This window comes from Carcharhinus amblyrhynchos, chromosome 8 (assembly GCF_965287045.1).
Source record: "Carcharhinus amblyrhynchos chromosome 8, sCarAmb.v2.hapA, whole genome shotgun sequence".
Classification (NCBI taxonomy): domain Eukaryota; kingdom Metazoa; phylum Chordata; class Chondrichthyes; order Carcharhiniformes; family Carcharhinidae; genus Carcharhinus; species Carcharhinus amblyrhynchos.
The window spans coordinates 50,807,973-50,831,331 of NC_137331.1; the positions used below are offsets into that span (position 1 = coordinate 50,807,973).

The window sequence follows — 23,359 nt, forward strand, 5'->3', positions numbered from 1 at the left end:
CTAACCTGTTGTGTGGGATCTTATTGAAAATCTTTTGAAAAGCCAACTCACCACATCCATTGGTTCACCCTATCTATTTTGCTATTAGCATCCTCAAAAATCTCCAAGATGTTTATCAAACATGAGTTCCTTTTATACATCCATGTTGACTCTGCCCAATCCTTCCATTATTTTCTAAGTGCCCAGTTTATAACAAACTCTAGCATTTTCTCCAAGACTGATGTCCGACTAACAGGCCAGTAGTTCCCTGTTTCCTCTCTCTCTACTTTCTTAAATAGTAGGGTTACAATTGCTACCTTCCAATACACAGGCACCATTCCAGATTCTATAGAATTTTGATAGATAATCACCAATGTATCCTCTATCTGTATAACTACCTCGTTCAACATTGGGATGTAGATCATAAGGTCCATGGGATTTATCAATTTAACAATCCCATTAATTTCTCCGTCACTAATTTATAAATACTAATTTATTTCAGTTCCACAATCTAATTGGTACATTGGCTCCCCAACACTTGAGGAAGTTTTTTTTTGTTTCTCTGTGAAGAACAGACACATTGGAGGCGATCCTCCCATCGTGATGCACTAATTGTTAGCGTGGGATTTGTGCGTGCATTCCAACCGCGCGCGCATCTCCGAGTGCCGGATGTCCGGTGTGGTCAAAACCAAGCTGGAAATCGACGGGAACAGCAGGTAAGTGATTTAAATCTTATGTTAATGTTAGTTAAATGTGATTAGCAGACCCTCTACTTCCCAGAGTGCCCCAATCTCCAGTCCCCCACCCTCTAGCAGTGACCATTTCCACACCCCCAATCCTGGAACACCCCCCACCCCTTACAAGTACACCTTAAGTCTGGCGGGGTTCAGATGAGCTCTTCACTTTCAGGGAAGTAGCAGGAGACCCCACTGGAGTGAAGAGGGAGCAATTGGGGCTCCCCAATGGGTTAGGTGGCAGGGAAGTACTGCGTACTGGGCATGGCCACCCTGGCACTGCCTAAGGGGCAGTGTGCCCACTTAGCACTGCTCACTGGGCATAGGGCCTGGGCAATTGGTGGGGCCGGAGGGAGGTAAGCGATGGGCGGGCTGGGGTGGGGAGGGGGGTAGGTGGTTGGCCAGAGGAGTCTACCTCTTGTAAGGGGTGGGGGGTGTTCCAGGATTGGGGGTGTGGAAATGGTCACTGCTAGAGGGTGGGGGACTGGAGATTGGGGCACTCTGGGAAGTAGAGGGTGGGGGATGGTGAGGTTTGGGCCAGTCCATGAATGCCGGGGGGGGGGGGGGGGGGGGGGGGGGTGGAGGGAGGGGCCATGATCGGACAATGGGGGGTGTTGGGGTGGAGGAGCAACACTGGGGGTGAAGGTTGGGGGGTGTCCCCGGGCTGGACCACAATGGAGCTGGCCAGCAAACCGCAGGCTGACAGATAGGGGAATTTCCTTGAGGAATTTAATGGTAACTTCATTGCAATGATCATGTAAGCTTTACTTGTGACTAATAAATAAACCTCAACTTAAACACTGCGCATGGGCAGAAGGCCCGAACTGTCAGATTCTGGCATGAATAGCACCCCCCCTCCACTGAGCTTTTAATGAGATTCACAATTATGACCTCTGCATTGCATAGAGTGTGGGAGATTCGAGTCTGAACTTCCATTGAAAAATAATAATTATTTCTACCAGTTTTCCCAGGAATTCAGCACTTCGAACTTTTTTAGAAGAATCCCCCCACTGTGTTTGTTTATGAAGACAGACACAATGAATGGAACTTTCCCACAATTTGTTAGAGTGTCAGGGTCAGACTGAAAAAAAGCATGTATCTCAATAGATGCACAGCTGAGCTTTTGCTCCAGATTATCTGGCACTTAGTGCAGAGAATCTGAAAGCATAATTTGCACAATCACTTTAGCCTCTACAGAGTTCAGGGTACCATCTTTAAAGAGAGCTGTAATCTGAAATCCTCCCTACCCCAAAGCACCATGACATTTCTGAACACCAATAGTGATTCACGCTGGCATGATGTCACGCCAGTTGGGTGGAACATTGTGTTGTGGGTGGAAGTAGTAGTGTTAAACACTATGATGATATTCATTTTATTACAAAATATGTTAATCACGTCCTTCCTGGGTGTGAACCTGATCACATCATTGGAGAGATGCTGCTAGCACAAATTCGGTTTTTGGTTTCTAAATCTCATGTGGGCCCATGAAGGATGTGTGTCCGTGGCTAATGCAGCTGCTAAATTGTAGCCAATGTATTTGTTTAGTTTCTTTGCCATTTCTGCATCGCCCATTATAAATTGTCCATTCTCATATTTGTCTTTACTTATTTTTTACTTCATTTATAGAAGATTTGACAATCTGTTTTCTATTCCTTGCCAGTTTACTTTCATATTCTTTTTCATTTTTAATCAATTTCTTGGTTCTCCTTTGCTGAATTTTAAAATGCTCCCAGTCCTCAGGGTTAATACTTTTGTTTCACAACTTTATATGCCTCTTGAATTGAATTTCTCCCATATCAATCATTGAACATAGAACATAGAAAAACTACAGCACGTGCAGGCCCTTTAGCCTACAAGTTGTGCCGAACAAATCCCTACCTACTAGGCTTACCTATAACCCTCAATCCTACTAAGTCGCATGTTAGGATGCAGAGGAGATTTACAAGGATGTTGCCTGGATTGGGAGGCATGCCTTATGAGGATAGGTTGAGGGAGCTAGGTCTCTTCTCCCTGGAGAGATGAAGATTGAGAGGTGACCTGATAGAGGTTTATAAATTGTTGAGAGGTATAGATAGGGTGGATTCTCGGAGGCTATTTCCCAGGGCTGAAATGGTCACTACGAGAGGACACAGGTTTAAGGTGCTGGAGAGCAGGTACAGAGGAGATGTCAGGGGTAAGTTTTTCACTCAGAGGGTGGTGAATGAGTGGAATTGGCTGCCGTCGGTGGTGGTAGAGGCGAACTCGCTGGGATCTTTTAAGAGACTTTTGGATGAGTACATGGGATTTAATGGGATTGAGAGTTATAGATAGGCCTGGTAGGTATGGATATGATCGGCGCAACTTGTGGGCCGAAGAGCCTGTTTGTGCTGTAGTGTTCTATGTTCTGTGTACTCATCCAGAAGTCTCTTAAAAGACCCTATCGTATCTGCCTCCACCACCAACGCCGGCAGCCAATTTCACGCACCCGCCACCCTCTGAGTGAAAAACTTACCCCTGACATCTCCTCTACCTATTCCCCAGCACCCTAAACCTGTGTCCTCTTGTGGCAGCCATTTCAGCCCTGGGAAAAAGCCTCTGAGAATCCACCCGATTAATACCTCTCGACATCTTATTCACCTCTATCAAGTCACCTCTCATCCTTTGTCTCTGCAAGGAGAAAAGACTGAGCTCTCTCAACCTATCCTCATAAGGCATGCCACCCAATCTAAGCAACATCATTGTAACCTCGAACCACGCACTTAACTCTATGCTCTTATTTATCCAACATCAATTTGCCCATGGCTCAGGTTCTGCTTTTTAAATTAGTTCCTAGCTTTCATACTCTCAGAGCAGAACCTTCTTCCTGGTCCTATCTATACCGATGGAATGTATGTGGACTATGACCACTGGATCCTGCCACAACCCCCAGTTTTCTCCCCAGCCCCGAGCAGATGTCCCAAACCCTGGCACTGAGCAGGCAACACAGCCTTGTGGACATTTGCTCTTGGCTGCAGAGAACTGTGCCTATATCCCAGACAAAGTTCTCTCATGTTATTTGGGCTTCACTAGCAAGGCCAACATTTGTTGCCCATCCCCAATTGCCCTTAAATTGAATGGATTGGCAGGCCATTTCAAATGACAGTTAAAAATCAACACCATATACTACAGTCACATGCAGACCAGTAAGGATGGCAGATCACTTTCCTAAAGGACATTAGTGAACCAGGCGGATTTCACAACCATCAAAGATAGTTGTCATGGTTACCATTACTGAGATTAGTTTCATTTTTCAGATTTTATCAATTGCCATGGTGTCATGATTTGAATCCACATCCCCACAGCATTAGTCTGGGTCCCTGTATTGCTAGTCCAGTTCAATTACCACTGCACCGCCATTGCCCCAGTATTTTGTTTAAAAGAAAATGCTTACCCTTCTCCCTGTATTGATGATGGATATCCTGTAGTTCCTGGTTTAGTTGCTGAATCTCTGTTTTCAATGCTGAATTTTCTTTATCTATCTGTTTCATACGATTCTGTAATTCCTGCATTCCCACTCTCAGGCCCTTGGCTATGGTGTCTAAATCTTCCACCTTTGCTATTTTCTCCTTGAGATTTTCTCGGGACTGCAGGAGATCAGCCTCTGTCTTCTGAAAGAGAGCATCTCTTTTCCATATTTCCTATAACAACAACAGCAAGTTTAAACTATTTTTCCACCTAAATCTTCTTAAAACATTAAGTTATGGCTTTTCAAGCTATGGAAGGCTGAAGCCTTTCAACAACAAATAACCAATTACGAAATGGTGCACAGGAACAGAAACAGGTCATTTAACCCCTTCTTCCTGTTCCATCATTCATATAGAAAATAGAACATAGAACAGTACAGCACAGTCCAGGCCCTTCGGCCCTCAACATTGTGCCGAGCTCTGTCCAAACCCAAGATCAAGCTATCCCACTCCCTATAATTCTGGTGCGCTCCATGTGCCTATCCAATAACTGCTTGTAAGTTCCTAAAGTGTCTGACTCCACTGTCATAGCTGGCAGCGTATTCCACACCCCAGTGTATTTCAGCGTATAATCTAAATTATATTTGATCTGCACCTGAACTCCACATATCTATCTTTGTTACATATCCCTTGACTCATTATCCAACCAAAATCTGAGTCTTGAAAATTTCAATTTACCATCATCTATAGCTTTGGGGAGCCAGTTACAGATCTCCACTAACTTCTGCGTGAGAAAAGCCTCCATCTCAATCTTAAATAGTCCATTCCTAGGCTTGAGGGGCAGATCTCGGCATAGACAACACAAGGAGATCCAGAGGTGGGTGGGAAAGCATAAGGGGTGGATGCCTGGTATAAGGTGGGCTGAGGGGATTGGTGCAAGGCATGAGATCGCATCAATGGGGCATGGGGAGTGTTCAGAGAGTGAAGGGGGTGCAAGGGATGAGGGCTGGAGAGCTTATGTGGTTTTTTTTGGACAGAATCCCACAGCACCAAGGTGGGCCTTTTAAATAGCCCACCTTGGCACCTGGCAGCCCCTGTGGCTGCCTCCATGCATCTTGCTGGGTTGGTTGGTGTAGCTCCAGCTTGCACCCTCCCACCAGCAATGAAGATCTCCTGAGGCAGGCGAGTCAAGCCCAGAATTTTCCCAACTCCCCCACCACCCCTCCCCTTTCTTCACAATTTGTCTCTTCTCAGGTGATTAAACAGGTCAATCATGGAGCCACAGGTCTTGAACAAAGAGGACGAGAGTTGCTTGACACAGGAGTTCTCGAGCCAGGCTTCTAGTCTCTGCTTTTGTCCATAGCACAGTAATCATTGACATTAGGAAAGGAAGACAGAAACTGGAAAATAAATATCCATGGTAATAAAACATTCAAACAATCTTGAATTCTGTTACGTGCAACCAAATTCCAACAGAACCAAATCAAAAGGTTGCAACCTTTTCCAGTGTAAGCACATATTAATTCCTAAGCTATATTTTCACCGGAATTTCAAATTGGTCACAACTTTCATGTGATATAAGCAAAGGTTTATGTTTCTAAAAACTTGTAACTTAAAAAATATGATTAAGGAGCACGAGTTTGAGCAGCTAATAAAATGATGTCTTGAAGAACAGGTGAAAAATTAAATTCCAGAACACTTTGACCAAGTACACTCAACTAAATTTACTTGATTATCCATGTGCAAATCAACTTAATTAGCCATAACTTTTAAAAGCAGGTAAGTTATATTGTTACCAATTATAATGCTCTACTTCATTTGTGAGAGTCTTGAATCATAGCAACTGGGGATTTCTTTGGAGACTCTCCAGAACAGCCACTGTAACTTCAGTAGATCAGTGGAAGGAAGACATAGTTTCACCATGCACTGAACATTTACTTTTAATACGTTGAAGATCCATTAGGAAATCTGCACCAAGCATCTTAACGATGGTCATTATCAAATGTGCAACAAACCTGATCCTTTTGGTTACTAGCTCTCTGGGAATCAGTAAAATCATTTTCAAGTTGGGTAATCTGCTGTTGCAGTTGTACAACTTCTAGATTGTGTTTATGTTCGGAAGCCGCTGCATTCAACTGAAGGGTTTGCAAAGTTTTTTCAAGTTTTTCCACTTCAAGTACATAATTCTTCCGTTGATCAGAAGATTTTGCTATCTCTGCTCTGAGATCAAATATGGTTTGCTCATATTCTCCAACTTTACTGATGTTTTCATTGCAAACATTTTTAACTGCCTCAAGTTCCTGGTATGCAAAAAAAAGAAAAAAAAATCCTCTGATCAAAATCTATTTGATGTATTTAATTTCTGGATAAAGTACTGTAAGTTGTGAATATAGTACATGCTAGTTCAATATAAAATTATAGCTGACTTCACATTTTGTAGCAAGTATTTCAAATGTTTAATGAGTAGAAACATGGAACAATTGGACAGAACTTTCCACTCAGTGCATAGAGTGCTGAATGATGCAAGAAAACCAGAGTGTAGTTCTCCAGCAACATAGCCAGGTTTTCTCTCTAGCTAATCTGACACTGTGCACAAAAAAATCTGGAGATGTGATTCATGCTGTCATGGTGGCAGGGTGAGGCCTGACAGAGTGGCAACGTCAATTCCACAGAGATTAGGACAGCCTTTTTAGGTGGTTCCCGATCTACACTGAATAAAATAATAAGATACATACCACATATGCACCAAGGCATTCCCCCCACCCCCTCACCGCTTCCACAAGCACCAGGGCAGAGGGCCTCAAGGGACAGCTTTAAGAATGGCACGGTGCAGTGCCAAGGGCAGTCCATGCATGTCCCTGACCCTCCAAATGCCTTACGTACCTGTGCATCTCTGGCAGGTTCCCTTTAACTGCTTCATGTTTTAGAAAACCAACTGTAAACCTTGCTGGCATGGGTACTCTAAATATGGGAGGAACCATATAGTGGAGAAGCCTGCCAATCATTAAAATGTACGTTTACGTCACTGGTGAGGGGTGGGGGAAAATCAGAAATTTATATCTCACTGGAGAGAATCTCGTTTTCCACGCCTTGCTAGATTTTGTGCTAAGGTTGCCATTTCCACTCATGGTGAACACAGATGCAAAATTACACCTATTGAAAATGATTGTTTAAAACCTGTTACAGATACAAGCCTATATTACTCATGTCATCAATGCCTGATCTTCTTGAAACTTAAAAAGATAAACTAAACTTATTTAAAGATAAACTAGACTCAAGTAAGATCCAAATTATTGTCACAAGTGTTCTAGAAAGCATTATTAAATACAAGAGGTTATAATTAGTCTTGGGTGATAATGCAAACAGGCAATAATTAACTGATAGTTGGTTTTATGTTCTGTCAGATTTTAAGAGATTGAACTCTGAGAAAGGAAATGAGGTGACATGTAAAATGGCTGACAATTTGCTCTCTTTAGTATTTTGCTACTGCCCAATATGAATTTCACACCTATAAACATCTAATATGCCATCAACTTTCAAAATTAATTACTTTGCAAAGGTCAGACTTTCGGAGCAAGAATAACCTGTGCATTGAGTCATTCTGCTTAAGCTGATATCACCGCAGTATGAGGCCAGGTAATTTAAATATACTTCTGCTGTGCCTAAGGTACAGAATATCAGGACTGCCAGTGACTAGAAATGTGGGCATCAAGCAGTTCAGAATAGTTGGGTGCTCTTCAAGTGCCAGCCCTTTTTAATGATGCTGAGATTATAACAGACGTAGGTGAGTCGAGAAGAGTGCAAGGACCAGCTAGATATAAAAAAAAAGTTTGTGCTAAATTATTACTAAATTGCACAACATTACAAATATACTTGTATTACGAGTCCATTCCCATTTAGGACCAGGTATACACTACTAAAATCTATTTCATTTAGGGCTTTCCCAGAGACAAGGAAGAAACACTTCCATCACAACGTTGCACTGGATTCAGATTCAGATGTTAGCAGTGAAATTCAATATGCCAACAACCAGGTTCTTCAAGAGATAAATCAAATAAGTAGAGAAAAGTTCCAAAGTGAAATATGCTTTTATGCTTGGCTGAAAATTGGCCATACATTTCGATGGAAGTAGCAACTTCCTGGAGGGCAAGTAACATCAGTTAAAAGGATGTACACATCATTTTAAATGTAACATCCTTTATTCTTCTTTAAATAATTTTATATTATACAAAAATGGGGAAGTTAGAAAAGCAAGAAATTCAAATATATATATGTGGTTTAAAAAGTACTTTTTAGTTGGAAGCCAAAAATGTTTCTTATTCATTACATTTGGAGTGCCAGTTATATGAAATTGTCAGCAGTTCAAAAAAAGCATAGTAGGAAAAGAGCATATACAAACAATCACTTTGTTTACTGTGTTCTTTAAAGAGATCTGATTATTATCCAGCTGGTTAGTCCAAACCTGACCTTCTGTAAGTATTCAGAGTGTGTAGTCTGCGCACCATACTCTTCATTGGAATGATGATGGTTGATTTGATATTGTGTCAAGTCTGACTGGAGTTGTAGTATTTCCTCCTCTTGTTCTGCAATCTAAATAATAACATGTTAAAAGATAGCATAATATGTCATTCAGTTAGCACAAGGGAAATGTGGGGGGCAGGGAAGAGAAATCCTAAGTTCCATTTTGTGTATGGTTACCTGCGAGTGCCACACGTATTTCCTGTCAAACTTTTTTACCATGCTTAAACTTACAACCATTCATCTTTCTATTCCAGAGAATTACTGAAAAGAAATTCTAACTGCATCATGGTGCCAAGTGTGGTTAATGCTTTCTTTAACAGCACACTACAATTCTCCTGCTCTATTACTGTTCCAAGATCCTCAGCCCAGAACTGATTGCATGACTCCTGTTGATATTTTATCAATTCAATTTAGGAACACTATGTTACATTTGTCCCATCTATTTCATTAATACATTTTAACTCAATCTTGTTTGGTTCAAGTTGCATGCCTTTTAAATTATTTACATTATACACCAGTCATTTTAAAACATCCTTCCGTTGCAGGGATACAACTGAATTAAATGGCTACTATTTTATTTAATTAATTCAGCAACAAAGCTTGGATAAAAATGTCTTGCTATGTTATCATAAAATGATCACTGATTTTACTTCTCTGAGCCATTCCATTAAATAAGTGACATAAGAGCCACCTCCAGCGAGGCCCAGTTAATTTGGCTGGGAGCACCCTTTCCTGCCACATTTTGGGAACAAGTAAACTGCCTCTAACGTCACCTCAGAAGCTGCATTAATCAACCAATGTGTGCCAATCCTCTTCATCTCTCGCTAAATTTTCCCCTCCATGCAAGGAAAATGCAAGAAAGGCTGTCACTAAAATGGCTGTTCTCATGCTTTTAACTCAGGCCTACACTTTTGGGATACAGGCTCCATCTGATACCTTCTGCTGCATTGGCTGAGAAGTCCACCCTCCCACCAATTATCTGCTGATTCTCGGTAATGTCATAGGCTGTGACTGCTTCACCCGAGAAGTGGGGTTAGGATAGAAAAATTGTTCCAATGTTACAGTCAAGAACCCTCAGCAGATAATCTTGCTCATGTCTCTATTGAAAAGCTAAGGATCCCTTGTGCATTTTTAACAGGCTTCTCAACCCCTCCTGTGCATTCAGGGGGGTGTAGAGGGGGCATTGGTGTACTGATATTGTCTCTAGCGATCCAGAGACCCAGCATCATGCTCTGGGGACCCAAGTTCAAATCTCACCGTGGTAGAAGATGAAATTTAAATTCAATACAAATCTAGAATTAAGTCTAATGAGCCCATGAAACCACTGTAGACGGTCAATAAAAAAATCTGATTCACTCATGTCCTTTAGGGAAGGAAATCTGTCGTTCTTACCTGATCTCTTCTACATGTGACTCCAGACCCACAGTAATGTGGTTGACTCTAAAATGCCATCATGAACAAATAAAAAGATCAAAGTTTTTTTTGTTTATTTGTTCATGGAATTATAAGCATTGCAGGCTAGACCAACAGTTATTGCATATCTGTAATTGCTCTCAAGAAGGTGATGTTGCGTTGCCTTCTTGAACTGCTATAGTCCATGTCACGTAGGTACACCCACAGCATTGTTAAGGAGAGAGTTCCAAGATTTTGACCCAGTGACAGCGGAGGAATGGTGATACAGGCAGGATGATGAGTGAGTTGGAGGAAAGCCTGTCAGTGATGGTGTTCCCACGCAGCTGCTATCCTTGTCCTTCCATGTGGTAGAAGTCACAGGTTTGGAAGCTGCTGTTGAGAGACATTTGGCGAGTTCCTGCAGTGCATCATTGCAGATGGTATACACTGCTGCCACTATGCAACAGTAATATAAGTAATGGATGCTAAGTTGGTGGATCAGTACCAAACACTGTCAAGCTTCTTGAGTGCTATACTCATCCAGGTAAGGGGAAGTGTTCCATCACACCATGTGATGATTTGTGTCTTGTAAATGGCTGACAAGCTGTGGGGAGTCAGGAGTTGAGTTACTCTCCACAGAATTCCCAGTTTCTTACCTGCTCTTGTAGCCACAGTATGTTTATAGCTAGTCCAGTTCAGTTGCTTGTCACTGGTAATCTCTAGGATGTTGATGGTGGAGATTCAATGAAAATACCATTGAATGTCAAAGGGTGTTGGATGGATTCTTCTTATTGAAGGTGATCATTGCCTGGCATTTGTGTAACTTAAAATGCTATTTGCCACGTCTGCTCAAGCCTAAATGTTCTTCAGCTGTTGATGTCTTAGTGATAACCCTCACGAGCTACATGAGGAATCTTTGATTGATCTCCCTGTGGGGTTCACCAAGTTCCCCAGTAACAGGCAATGGCCTGCCCAGCTGAAACTCATTATCTTGTCTTTCATAAGGAAGGCCCAGAACAGGGACTGTTAAACTGGTGTGTGCACGTGTGTATACATCATGGTAGTGGTTTTACTTTGCATTCTGTAATAAACTATGTTCCTTTTCAGTCAGGCTTCCCAAGTCATTACATTAGCGACGAGGAACAAGAAAAGTTTCGGACAGCCTTGCTTTTCAACCAACCCGATAAGTTAGTGACAGGGAGATATTGAAAATTCTGCTGTTTGGGATACTGGAAAATTATGATGCAGGTGTGGAGGATTGGCCCCATTACTCCAAAAGATTTCTTCCAGGCAAACAAGATAGAAAGAGATGACCAATAAAAAGTCATCCTCCTGACCGCTTGTGGGGCTGTGATTTTCAGCATCATAAAAAGTTTGGTAGATATAGTATCAGACTATTATGCTGCTTAATCCCTATTAAATTGCAATGCCACAAGTTTAACATAGCAACTAGACGCCCTGGGGAACCAGTCACTGAAATCTTGATGAGAATGCAGAAATTGATGGAATTCTAAGTATTGGCCAGCATTTCCAGAAATGTTAAGGGATCGATCATTTAGCATGTGGAATTAATACTACTGCGACCCAAAGGAATCTACTGGCCGAAGCAACTCTGGACCTCAAGAAAGCCATAGAACTAGTTATTGCCTGTGAAAACACAGGAAAAGGGGCTCAGGAGCTTCAGGGGTCCATAGACGGTACTATCCTCAGCCTTAGGTGACCCCCATGCCACAGAATCAAAACTTCCATTTGTTGCCAAGAGAGGGCGATTGGAATCGGAGGCTGTGAAGTTCCAGGCCTGGGGGGGTGCACATATTTTTCAAATTAGACATGGACCACATCTATCTCCAACTGGAACTTGGTGTGATCCATAAGAACATAAGAACATAAGAAATAGGAGCAGGAGTAGGCCATCTAGCCCTTCGAGCCTGCCCCGCCATTCAATAAGATCATGGCTGATCTGTTGTGGCTCAGTTCCACTTTCCCGCCCTCTCCCCATAACCCTTAATCCCCTCTCTTATCAAGAACCCATCAACCCGCTTCTTAAAAATATTTAGCGAGGCAGCCTCCACCACTTCAACGGGCAGAGAATTCCAGAGATTCACCACCCTTTGAGTGAAGAAGTTCCTCCTCAACTCCGTTCTAAACCGCCTCCCCTTTATCTTGAGGCTGTGCCCCCTAGTCCTACTGTCTTTTTTGAGCGGGAAGAGTCTCTCCACCTCTATCCTATCCATCCCATTCATCATCTTATACGTCTCAATGAGATCTCCCCTCATTCTTCCAGGAAGTATGTCAGCATAAGTACTCACAAAAGATTTTATGAGTATACTTGTTTGACGTTTGGGGTGTCTTTGGCTTGCTAACTTTTCAAATGGTGATCATCCTTCAAGGGGTGCCAGAGTGGTAGTCTATCTGAATTACATTTTAACTTCAAGAGTTACTGCAAAGGAACACTGAAAGTTTGGAGGAGGTCTTGCAGTTTTTTTTTAAAGCTGGTATCTGATTAAAAAGGGAAAAATGTATTTCAGGTTAACAAGATAACATAGAACATAGAACATAGAACATTACAGCGCAGAACAGGCCCTTCGGCCCACGATGTTGCGCCGACCAGTTAAAAAAAAACAATGACCCACTAACCTAAACCAATCCCTTTTCGTCCATAAACCTGTCCACAGACCTCTTAAACGCCCCCAAACTAGGCGCATTTACAATTGCAGCAGGCAGGGCATTCCAATCCCTCACCACCCTCTGGGTAAAGAACCTACCCCTGACATCTGTCCTATAACTACCCCCCCTTAGTTTAAAGCCATGCCCCCTCGTGCTAGATTTTTCCATCAGAGGAAAAAGGCTATCACTATCCACCCTATCTAAACCTCTAATCATCTTATATGTTTCAATAAGATCCCCTCTTAGCTGCCTTCTTTCCAGCGAAAACAACCCCAAATCCCTCAGCCTCTCCTCATAGGATCTCCCCTCCATACCAGGCAACATCCTGGTAAACCTCCTCTGCACCCTCTCCAAAGCCTCCACATCCTTCCTGTAATGTGGGGACCAGAACTGCACACAATACTCCAAGTGCGGCCGCACCAGAGTTGTGTACAGTTGCAACATAACGCTACGACTCTTAAAGATAATGAATACCAAGTACAGAGTTGGCAAGGATAGATTACAACCTGTTGAAGAGGAGGTGAAGGCTATAAAAGGGACTCCAAAGAACACAACAGAGTTGAAGCCTTTCCACGCTCTCAAATTATCATGGAAAATTCATACTGAACTTGGCAACCCTCTGGCACCCCTCCATATGCTGTTGAAAATCAGAAGTGGTTAAACATTTGCATTTAAGCGTGTATCTGCCTCTTCCTTGAATTTGCGGTAATGTTTACACATGAATAATAGAATGCCATGAGCTTCACATGATTTTGGCAGCATAATCTGACAGCACACACTCGGGTATCAGGGAAGTGATGCAAATCTGATATGTGCTGTATGAACGACAATGACCTGGATGCACCTATATGTCCCGGTTCAAGACAACTTCATGGGCAGGTTCTACCCCATTGTAGACACACCTCAAAACAAAATCAGCTGTGACCAGACTCAAAAGTTAATGAATAAGGTTGTCTCATTCTGTTTCCCTGAAAACAAATCACCTATCTCAAAATGGACAGACAATGAATTCAGTTGGTTGGAAACACACCTTTCCACTACATTTGGGTGGAATGTTCCATTCTTGGTGGGTGTCTCACAAGCTACCTGAAAAAGCAATGAGACCCCTGTGCTAACTCTGAGGAGGAAAGCCCACTGTATCTTCTGCCAATCAGGCAGGTACGTTGGCAGCAGGAGCTTTCCTTTCAAGGGCCCCAGAAGACAATATACTGCCTGCCAACAACTAGTGGCCAGAGGTCAGCAGATCTCACGCTTGGCTATACCATGGAGGATACTGGTGCTAATACCAGACCAACACCCTTCCAGAGTACCAGGTTAATTGTATGGATGTGGGAAAAAGGTAAGTTTTGTTGGTGGTGGAGTCATGTGGAGTGGAGAGTTATGGAAAGAGGTAATGCAGAACGGTCAGCAGCATGGGTAGGGCCTTACTCTTATCCATGCCCTTCATTATACACAAATTAGTGCACCCTCCCCACCCTGTCCAGCCCACAGTTTTACTACTTATGCATATTCCTGCCTGAAGATTACACCAGAGTCAGGAAGAGGCCCTTAAGTAGTTGTTAATTGGCAACGTAAAGGATTCATGTGAAGACGGGAAGACATCAGGTAATGGTCCTAATGTCAACTCACCACATTTTCAGGCACCTCCCCTTGACCTTCCTGGCCCCCTGCAGGGACAGAAGATTCTTTACTTTGGCTTTTAGCCTGCACCAATTACAGTTGTAGGTACCCTGACCCCTTTAAAGAAATCCTGGAGCAAACACATGAACATGCAACCCAAAATCACATTTCCCTTGTGCTTCTCCTCCAGAGAATAAACATTCCTCAGAAACAAAGAGAGGGAAACAGTAGCTGAGCTTTTCCATGCCCTTCATATGTCCTTGTTTTCTCCATTTGTCTTCATGCAAGAAAAGTTGGCTTACGACAACAGGGTGGATCTCAGACAAGTGCAGGGATGCCAGAGCTGAAGGTTCTCATGGACCTATCTCCTGTTTCATAGACTCTTGCTATGCACTAATGATGTCTTCCTTATTTCACAGGCACATCTGGGAAGCAGCCGCGAGTCCACCAGCCAAATCTTTTGACTCCAGCCCCGAGAGGAGTACAGAAGAGGAATTCACACTGCATGAAGTGGAGGAACTATCCTAGCACTCACCCACACCCTCTACTAGCGCAGAGAGAGACACACCTCAGTTGCATCTAATTCTACAGTTATTCGGGGTCACAATCTGGTGAACATATCACTGCCTTAGCTGCAGATAACTGAGATGTTTTAAAATTAATATTCTCCTTGTCAACATCCTCCTGAAGCCCTCTACTCCAGCCCCTCTCTCCTAACCCTACGTAGAACGGAATCATCAGTTTGTGCTGTCTGTCGCCCCCACATTTTACTGCCCCAGGCTCCCTATCACTGAGAAAGACCCTTCTAAGAAACCTGTGCCCCAGGCTTCACTTCCATCTGCAGGGTCTGGTGTGCCTTGAGTCAACCTGCATACACCCCTCTCCTGAAGATGCAGAGCCATTTCACAGATGCTGCATTTACCTCTGAACTTCTCTCGGTGATTCGCTCACCAGGTGTACACCTTTTGAAGTCAATTATGCTTTGCACCATTCTGATATCATGACACTGCCGTAGATGGAGTTTTTTTTTTACAGAGGAGTAAGATTCAGGCATATGAGCCTGATAATGATATGTGAATGTATTCCAATGTGGTTTTCCAGATTTTGATAGCGGGAAATACAACTCACCTCTGATCTGGGGAGGATACAATTGTACCATGCATTTACATCAACATTGACATACTATTTTCTACTCCTGTTCACCTTAGGCAAATTTAGGTACATTATTCTCAGTCTCTTCATCTGAGTTGTTAACATTAGATTATAGATAGCCAAGACCCCATCACTGACTTTTGTGACATTTCACTAGTTACAGTCTGTCAACTTAAAAATGCGTTGATTATCCCTACTTTTTGTTTCCTGTCCATTAATCAATCCTCTACGCTAATATATTACCCCAACTCCATGAATCCTTTATCTTGTGCATTCACCTCATGCATGGTACATTATTATTGCCGTTTGACAATCCAAGTGTACTACATCTTCCATTTTATCTACTCTGTTAATGTCCTCAGAAAACTCTCATAAATATGCCAAACAATTTCCCTTTCAAAAAACCATGTTGATTTTGTCTAATCTTACCATGAACTTCTAAATGCATCACTTTGACTTCTTCAATAATAGATTCCAGCATTTTCCCAACAACTGAGCTCTGGCTAACTGGATTGTATTTCCTGATACCTCTCTCCCTCCTTCCCTGAATGGCACAGTTGCATTTGTTGACTTTCAATTTGTAGAAATTCGAGAATTTTGGAAAATCATAACCAGCTTTCTGCTATTTTTCAGATTATTAGGACCTAGACCTGGTGATCTGACAGATTAAGTTTCTCCAATGCTTCTCCTCTGCAGTTATTGAATAACAAAGTTTCTTACTGTTATAGCCCTTGGATACCCTCAATTTCTGAAATATTATTTGTGTCCTCTACTGTGAAGACATACATAAAACGTTTGTTTAATGAAAATGGAAAATATGATAAGGACTAAAATAAAAATGATATAGAAAAAGCGAAATGAGACTAACAGGACCCAAGCCAGTAAAATACTGAAAGGTGTGGATGTAAGTAGACGATATCCAATTTAGCCCGTCAATAATGTGTAAAACTTCAAGAAACGATCGGGCACTAGATGTAAAACTCACGTTGCAGATTGGCCGACCACCACCTGATTTTCTTTTCATCAATATCAACTGAAATGAAAATCAGGTACTTTCTATTAAAAAGTAAAACAGTGTGACAAATGGACCATGCACAGCGAAGGGGCATTAAAGGGAATGTTTCATTGGACTGGACAGTTCTATGCACAGGGCCTGCTTCTAACTTGATGTTTTTTTAAAACTAATGCAAAAGACTCCAGAAACCTGAGACGCACTGAGTGTAATTTGCATTTACAATTTTGTGATCCTTTGCACTAGTTATGCCAAATTCTGGGGAACTGTGTCACACTAACAAGTGCAATTGACTGGCATATCCAGGCCTCTTTGTCATCCTCAGTATTCCTGCAAATCTCAAAACTTTAATCTACATCTTCTCTCCCGTCACCCTCTAGTTCCTGGGTTTAAATAAAGGCAAGAAAGAAAATTCATTACATAGTTATGCAGATGTGTAAGAACAACCATGGATGCCACTGATGTACAAATTCTAAAAAAATGTGGATGTAATCACATAATGTGGCTGGAAAACATGAACAGTCTATCATACTTTTTGTAATAAGCACAATTTCAATCAATCATCAAAGGGGCAGGATTAATGCTGCCTGGCTGGTGGAAATTGGATGTTGGGTATTAAAAGTCACAAAGTAATCTTGCCCACTCTGATGCTCCCATCCCACAGTCTTTCATTTTAAATTGATTTTCTGCTCTGTGGCAAAGATCCTTGTAGGAAACTGATGGGATCTTTCTTTAAATATGAAAATTGAGATCCCAAGTGGTCAGAGAGCCTTACTCCTAAACTAACCACTGTCAGTTGTGTCTTCCCCCTCATAGTCAAGTTACAGATAAAAGAAGGGCAGAGGGCAGAGGACGTTATTCTGAAAACAGTTCTCTATAACCTCTGCATGTAATTTTCTGTCACCCAACTTTAGTTCTGAATGAATGGCTGGCTGCATTGGTTTCATGGAGCTAACTGTCTGGGGGATTGCTGATCAGGACCTGGGTTTTTTAAATTGTCCAAGATGTATACTGCCAAGCTCAGAATAGTTCCGCTACATTCTCATGTGCCAATTCAAAATATGCACTCATAAATCAGTGGTGTGACTAATATTTTGTACATTACACAGCAAATAGTTCTCCATGGGCCATATCACCAGAAACCCATTTACATACATATTGATAAAGCATTTCACCCTCAACTACATCTTGTTCAATAGTTATGGCAAGTTTCACCTCAAGTCACAGCACAAATACAGTAATTTAAATATATTAACCTCTCTTTGCATCTTCAGTGCCTCGTCTTTTAATATCTGGATTAATTGTTCACACTGAGTCGTGTGATCTTTGTTATTCTGTAAGTCCTCTTGTCTTGCATTCAACTCTTCTGACAGTTGATCAATCATTTCTTCACAGGCTTCCATTTGGTTACACTTTTCTTCATATCGATGTTGCAAGGTAACTATTTCATCTTTTAAATTATGGACTGTCTCATTCAGCTCAAATATCTGTCAAAATCAAAGTATGAGAATAAACAATGTAATTTCAAAAACATTTATTATTTATGAAGTTAAATTTAAAAATCTAGTTATATTATCTTCATTTTATAATTATTTTTGGATAAAAGCAGCAACATATTGTAAATATCTTTCATCTCCAAGATCCCCTCCAAATCACATACTATCCCAAGTTGAAGAGAAAATGGCATAGAAATTTATTCAAGAGGGTTCAAAATGGTAGTTATAACTCAGAGCTATCACTTAACAGCTTGCCAGATTGGTATAGGAATTAAATTAGGTATCCAAGCCCAGACCAGATACAGGCAATAGCCTATTTGATTCACAAATGAAGGCTTACCTCCAGCTGAATGCTTCTTTTGTCAAATACATTCAGTGAAACTAAATTTACATATGGCCTAATCAGCAATTCTTTAAGGGTCTGTTGCAGGATGTTATCAAAAAGGTGAATTTTTCAATAATACCTGAAGATGGAGGTTGGAGGTTCAGGAGAGTTCCTTCTAAGAACACATTAATCTCATTGGGAGCAGCTGGTCACATCATCCCCATCACCCATCCCACCCCATTGCCAACTCTTCCAACTTCTTCGCCAATTACAGTCTTCTTTTCTTTCCAATACATCTTCTGTTCTCCCAAGACTGATTTAATGAACAGGCAATGCAACAATGAGAAAATGCTGCTAAATAATCTGTTGTAAAAGAGCTTTTAGAGCAGAATGTACATAATATTTGGAGTATTGTGTGCAGTTCTGGTCAGCACACTACCAGAAGGACTTGGAAGCTTTGGAGTGAGTGCAAAGAAGGTTCACCAAGATGTTGCCTGGTCTCAAGGTGTTGACTATGAGGAGAGGTTGAATAAACTTGAATTGTTTTCACTGGAAAAATGGAGGTCTACAAACATATGAGACGCTTAGACAGGGTGGATGGTCAGAGGCTTTATCCAAGGGTGGAAGTGTCAATTACACGGGGAGAAAGGTTCAAGGTGAGAGGAGGAAAATTTAAGGGAAATGTGCGAGGGAACCTTTTTATGCAGAGAGTGGTGGGTGCTTGGAATGTGCTGCCGGGGGAGGTGATAGAAGCAGGCACATTAGCAACATTTAAGAGGCATCTGGATGGGTATATGAAAAGGGAGGGAACATACTGAGTAAGGGCATCATGATTGGCATAGTCTTAGAGGGCCGAAAGGCCTGTTCCTGTGCTGTACTTTTATTTGTTCTTTGTTCATCTTTTGTTCTGATATGATAAAATTTTATATTAAGTTTGAAAATGAAATCCAAAACTAGAGTCTTAAATCTAAACTAAGCATATTATGAAGGAATGAGGAGCAAATTAGACATGGTAATATTGAGAAACTATCATAAAAACATGACGTTGAACAAGCAATTGAAAGATTAACATGTGGTTTATAGTCCTTTAAGACACAAAAACCCAGCAGGAAGAATGATCCAACCATGGCTAACAAGTTAGACTTTATTGGATCAAAGGAAGAAGCTTATAGATTTGCCAAAAAAGTCATAAGCCTGTGGATTGAGAGCATTTTAGAAAACAACAAAGGAGGACCAAGAAACCAATAGAGAAAGAGAAAATAGAATATGGAAGTAAATTAGCGAGTAACATAAAAACTTCTATTTCAATTCCCTTCCCATACTTCGTGCTGCACTTTCATCTATTTCCACTGCTAGTAATCCCTGGAACAGATTGCTGGTCTGTCACCAGGGGTTTATAGCTTGAGGGGCCCCACTCTGTATCAAGCATGGCTGACCAGGAATCTCTCCCCTCTCGCCAACTATTGGTACTTTGGAAGAATTTTGCAGGTTGACACACTCAAAGTTTTTGGCCACACTATGAACACATTTTCCTTGGCCTTCAGGTCTCAGTTTCTGGTTCAGAGGCAGGGACACTACCTGGTGGGCCTTTAAAGGTATGTATACCTTCTAAAGGCTTGTAAAAAACAAAGATTAGCCAAGACAAATGCGGGCTTCCAAAGGCAAAGGCAGGAGAATTTAGAATGGGGAATAAGGAAATGGAAACTAAACAATTACTTTGAATTTTCATCATCAGGGCAGGCAGTGTGAGATAGGATAATTCTCAATTTGGCCCATCCTGCTTCAAGTGAAAGTGTTCGCAATGGCAGGAACTTCATTGCTGGGGACTGCTATGGGCTGGAATTGGATGAGTTAACACTGGAAAGAATTTGAAGAGAGCTACTTGGGCTGCAGGATGTCGTGGCAGGTCATTTAAAAGGCCTACCTTAGTGCAGTGAAATCTCCTCCTAGTTAAAATAAAAACACACAGGCTCTCCAGCCCTCTGACCCTCCAAACATGTGCAAATCCCCATCCATGCCTCCCATCAAACTCTATGACACCCTCATGTCCCAAATGCCAATCTGTCCTTCTACCCATCCCCCATTTTCCTCATTGATCCATGCCAGGTTATGCCCTTTCACCAATCCCAAAACTCATGCCCCTATGTCAATCTCTGCCCTTACATGCTCCTCCTATGACCCAGCATACTCCCAATGCCAAACTTTACACTTCCAACCATCATCCCATCAGCCACCACCCCCCCCCGCCCTTCACCACTTTGGCCCCTCGAGCATCCATGACAAGCTATAGCACTTCAACGTCTGTTGGCCTACTATACACTATAATCAAAACAATAGATCTGAGAGTTACAGCTGGATGTTTAAAAAGACACTTTTAAAAAGTGATTGATTCATAACCTTCTACAATGTTAAAAAGGTAATTTTACTTAAAGCTCTTTAAATTATCAATACAAAAACCACAAACACTCAATCACTTAACCTTGTGTAAAGAAACACAGTGACATTGACAGCAGAGATCAGAGAGCCTGATCTGTCAAACAAACAAGGTTTTCTCAAGTTTGCTCATGACATAGAACCTGGTAGAAATATAAATTTTGAGGAGGATGCAAAGAGGTTTTAAGGAGATTTAAACAGACTGACAGGGCAGGGAACTGGCAGATGGAACATGATGTGGAAACATTTGGTAGGAAAAGCTGATATGCAGCTTATTTTTTGAATGGTGAGAAAGTGGCAAGTTTTGATATCCAGAGGAGCTTGGATGTCAACAAAGAATAAAGAAAATTACAGCATAGGAACAGGTCCTTCAGCCTTCCAAGCCTACACCAATCATACTACCCGACTGAACTAAAACCCCACTACCCTTCCAGGGATCGTATCCCTCTATTCCCATCTTATTCATGTATTTGTCAAGACATCCCTTAAAAGTCAATACCGTATCCACTTCCACTATCTCCCCCAGCAACGAGTTCCGGGCACCCATTTCTATTTGTGTAAACAATCTGCCTCATACAGCTCTTATAAACCTTGCCCCTCGCACTTTAAACCTGTGACCCTAGTAATTGACTCTTTCACCGTGGGAATAAACTCCAGAGTCACTGAATGCACGTGTAGGAAGTAATTACGAAGATAAATGGTATGTGCACCTTTATTTCAAGAAGATTTGAGTACAGGGGTAAGGAAATATTGCTGCAATTGCATGCAGCTTTGGTGAGACTACACCTGGAGTATTGTTTCCCATTTCGGTCTCCTTTTCAAAGGAAGGATATATTTGCCATAGGAGGACTGCAACAAAGGTTCACCAGACTACTCCCTAGGATGCCAGTTTTATCCTATGTAAGGAAAACAAATGTAATTTTAAGGGATTTATATTTGTATTGGTAAACATTAGAAATAAGTCAAGTCGGCTTAATTTCATGTTACTGTGGAAGGAAGGATAAAACCTATAGTTAGATTCATACTGGACAAAAGTGTCTGTGTGAGGATTGGTTCAATTTAAATTGAGCTTCTATTGTGCTTAGAGGGGGTTACAGCGTGAAGAGTAAATAAAGGCAGAAACATATGATTGTTGCTTAGCAACTGGAGGTTATTTAAGATAGAGAGACTTTTGAGCTTAGTTTTTAGTTGTACTTACTGGCAGTTGAAGGACACCAGGGAGTGAACATCTCTCAACTCTGCCAAGAGAGACTGGAAGAGGGTATTAAAGCATGTTTTCTGGGAGTGTAGTTTGGAAACTCTCTGTGATAATCATCTGGGGGGATTCTGAGGAGCAATCCTGACATGAACTTGGGTCCAGGGTGGAGTGTGTGTTTTGACGCAGCCAGTCTGTGTGTTTAAAGGGATAGTGTGTTACTGAGACCATTGTAGTTTAAGATATGCTTTGTAATCTGTGTTAAACTTAAAATCTGTGTACATTTGTGAAACTAAGGGGGGAGTAAAGGAGTACTGTAGCATAATCCAATATTTTCATGCTTAATAAGTATTTTTTCTTGTTTTTAAAACTAATTAGCACTTCTGAAACTGTTTCTCTACATTTGATTTAAGAAAGTAAAAAATCCAGTCTTTTGAGCCAGGGTTCCATTCTGAGATCTTCCCGTCCATTTATAAGATCAACTGGGATTATACCAAAAGTAGGGGTTCTAGCGGGATTTCAAAATGTGGAGAAAGGGTTAGTAGATGCTCACTAGTATTAATACTTTGGATATTTTGAAGCATGGAGAGTCAGTTATTAGATGCTGAATACTCAAACTTGGTCTGGTGTTCATGGTTAAATGGTGGGATCTGTGAATCCATAAAAAAGAATAAGTGCAGTACTGTAAAACTGGACAAAAGAATTGGAGTTACTGTGAGGTATATGTTATATAGAAACATAGAACAGTATAGCACAGTACAGGCCCTTTGATTAGAATCCAAAATGACACTGGAAATTGCTAAGACTTCCCCAAGATGGACGATATAATTCTGACTGGTTTACAGAAAGTAACGAAGAGTCAGTTAACTGAATTGGCAGTTAAATTGGAATTTGAATTACGTGGATAGGTGAGGAAAGCTGAGATTACTGAAAGTATAGTGAAACATTTCAAATTGCAAGGGTTGGCCTTAGACCAAGTAGGATTCAATTCCTTTGGTTATTAGATCAAGGAGGCAATTGAATTGACAAAATTTCAGTTACAAAGACGTCCTGGTACAAAGAAAAGCCAGGTAGCGTGCCTCAATAACTATCATTGGTAGATCTGACATCCATCATTAAGTGCTTCAAAAGGTTAGTCATGGCATGAGTCAATTCCAGCCTCTCAGGTTGTATGGATCCACTACAGTTCGCCTATTGTCCAAATAGGTCCACAACAGATGTCATCTCCCTGGCCCTGCGCTCAACTCTGGAACACCCAGAAAACAAAGACACCTATATCAGACTCCTATTAATTGACTACAGCTCAACCTTCAACACCATTATTCCTATAAAACTCATCTCCAAGCTCCAAGGCCTGGACCTCAGCTCCTTTCTCTGTGACTAGAACCCAGACTTCCTAATCCACACACCG

The 23,359-nt window shown here is 41.6% G+C and overlaps 2 protein-coding genes across 2 annotated transcripts in view; both read right to left on the minus strand.

Annotated features, from left to right (window-relative positions):
- Nucleotides 1–18,616, minus strand: part of LOC145346371 (uncharacterized) — a 186,621-nt gene extending 168,005 nt beyond the window's left edge. The window contains exons 1-6 of the mRNA XM_080193530.1: nucleotides 18,557–18,616; nucleotides 18,336–18,416; nucleotides 17,756–17,986; nucleotides 8,603–8,725; nucleotides 6,151–6,435; nucleotides 4,123–4,369 (exon numbers count right to left, since the gene is read on the minus strand). Coding sequence (XP_080049656.1) covers nucleotides 4,123–4,369; nucleotides 6,151–6,435; nucleotides 8,603–8,725; nucleotides 17,756–17,986; nucleotides 18,336–18,416; nucleotides 18,557–18,616 — 1,027 coding nt within the window. The remainder of the gene's footprint in view (nucleotides 1–4,122; nucleotides 4,370–6,150; nucleotides 6,436–8,602; nucleotides 8,726–17,755; nucleotides 17,987–18,335; nucleotides 18,417–18,556) is intronic.
- A 3,922-nt stretch (nucleotides 18,617–22,538) lies between these two features.
- Nucleotides 22,539–23,359, minus strand: part of LOC145346372 (uncharacterized) — a 230,163-nt gene continuing 229,342 nt past the window's right edge. Inside the window, exon 18 of the mRNA XM_080193531.1 lies at nucleotides 22,539–22,598. Coding sequence (XP_080049657.1) covers nucleotides 22,539–22,598 — 60 coding nt within the window. The remainder of the gene's footprint in view (nucleotides 22,599–23,359) is intronic.